This window comes from Mus caroli, chromosome 6, assembly GCF_900094665.2.
Source record: "Mus caroli chromosome 6, CAROLI_EIJ_v1.1, whole genome shotgun sequence".
In the NCBI taxonomy this organism is placed as follows: domain Eukaryota; kingdom Metazoa; phylum Chordata; class Mammalia; order Rodentia; family Muridae; genus Mus; species Mus caroli.
In genome coordinates, this window is record NC_034575.1 from 30,008,693 (window position 1) to 30,010,858 (window position 2,166).

General features: G+C 36.0%; 1 protein-coding gene across 3 annotated transcripts in view; it reads left to right on the top strand.

Moving 5' to 3' along the window:
• Nup205 (nucleoporin 205) overlaps positions 1-2,166 on the top strand; it is a 70,730-nt gene that overhangs the window by 52,634 nt on the left and 15,930 nt on the right. For all 3 annotated transcript variants that reach the window (XM_021164044.1, XM_021164043.2, XM_021164045.2), the window contains exon 31: positions 651-799. In XM_021164044.1, coding sequence (XP_021019703.1) covers positions 651-799 — 149 coding nt within the window. The remainder of the gene's footprint in view (positions 1-650; positions 800-2,166) is intronic.

Below are 2,166 nucleotides of genomic sequence, written 5' to 3' on the forward strand. Positions count from 1 at the left end.
AAAAAAAAAAAAAAAAAAAAAAAAAAAAAAAAAAAAAAAAAAAAAAAAGAAAAAGCAAACCCAAACAAACAAACAAACAAACAAGAAACCAAAATGACCCCCCCCCAAAAAATTTACTACAGTGTTAGGAAAACCATGAAATTGCTTTTAATTAAAAACTTGCTTTAATTATGAAAATTTTGTAAGGTTTGCATGACTCTTAGTGAAATGTATGTACACACACTATTAATTATATACTTAAATTACTGTTGTGATAACAATTTTTAATTTTAATAAATATTTCAATTAAAAATCTCTAAAGATTAAAATTTTCTGATTTTTGTTTGTTTGTTTGAGAGAGATTCCTGCCTGTATTTTATCTTTTCCTTCCTAGCCAAAGTTTCAAAGATGGCAATAAGATATAAGAAAAATTGATTAGCAGGATAAATTATAATCAGTTGTCTTGGAGTCGATGATTAATTTTAACTTCTGAAGAGCCATACATTGTGTTATTAGTGTGCATGTGTGACACATGCTTTTAAAGTTCATTGTCTGGACTCATTGATCTCGTCTTTTGTGTACATACAATAATGGATTTCTGTTGTTGGATATGACATATAATTAGTTGCTAAATTGCTTTTTACTGGACTTTTCTGTTTTAATCCTTGTAGCTAAGAAAACTATGTGGGAGCGGCTGACTGCCCCTGAAGATGTGTTTAGTAAATTACAACGAGAAAACATGGCTATCATTGAGAGTTATGGCGCTGCCCTCATGGAAGTGGTCTGTCGAGATGCTTGTGATGGCCATGAGATTGGAAGGGTAAGAAATCAGCTGTGTAGAATTGGTACTGAATAGTGTATATTTATGAAAGTATATACTGAATCAGCTTTAAAATGTGTGTTGCACATAGAGAATTGTTTTTGATATTATAGTGAGTTTGCTCATCTACTATGAGTTGTAGGTTCTGTTTTGTTACTTTATATTTTGTTTGTGTGGCATCTTAACTCAGAATTTCTCCTTAAAATCACCTTTGCTGGGGCTGGAGAGATGGCTCAGTGATTAGGAGCACTGACTGCTCTTCCAAAGGTCCTGAATTCAAATCCCAGCAACCACATGGTGGCTCACAACCATCTGTAATGAGATCTTACGCCCTCTTCTGGTGTGTCTGAAGACAGCTACATTGTACTTACATATAATAAATAAATAAATCTTTGGGCTGGAGTGAGTGGGGCTGGAGCGAGCAGAGGTCCTGAATTCAATTTCCAGCAACCACATGATGGCTCACAGTATCACAGCTACAGTGTACTCTATACATATACATAAAATAAATAAATGAATGAAACTTAAAAAAAAAAATCCCCTTTGCTAAGTTTGAGGTTTGTAGGAAGGACAGCATGAGTAGAAACAATAGAAGCCCTGCCTAGTAGACCTCTGGTCTTTCCACCAGTGGGCAGGTCCCCATTTCCTGAATGTGCTCTCCTCTGTCTGGTGTTTTGTGGAGGGATTTGCATTTTGTCTTCCATAAAGCATGTGGCTAACATAGTGATGAGGAGGAGGAGGAGGACCCCCATGGAAGGGCCTGTCGCACTCACACCATTATGCCACGGCCACGAGGAAACTTAAGAAATAAGATAAGATGCAAACTAGAAAGCATTCTCTTCATTATGTTTAAGTTTTTAAAGTACTTTTATATGTAGAACAAAACCCTGAGGGAAAATAGATCAAAATGGCTTTAACTATGTTTATTAGATTACATATATTTTTTAATACTTTTCTAAGGTTCCTCTAAATAGTACATAGAAATTTAGAGTTAGAAGTAATTTAGCTTAAAGAAAACATGGGAGCTGTAGCGTTGGCTCAGCAGTTTAGGGTGCTTACTGTCCTTGGAGTGGACCTAGGTTCAGCTCCCAGCACAGACACTGGACAACTTGCAACATCTGTAACTCCATTTCCAAGAAAGCAGTGCCTTTTCTGGCCTTCATGGTGCATAGAGTCTCATACAAGCGTCTTCATGTACATTTTCAAAAAGTTAATTTTCTTTTCTCTCTAACAAATAGTGTCTAAAATATAAATGCCATCATTTTTAATGTAGGTTTGGCTTCAGAATTAAAACTTGACACTGGGGCTGGTGAGATGGCTCAGAGGTTAAGAGTGCCGACTGCTCTTCCAAAGGTCCTGAGTTCAAA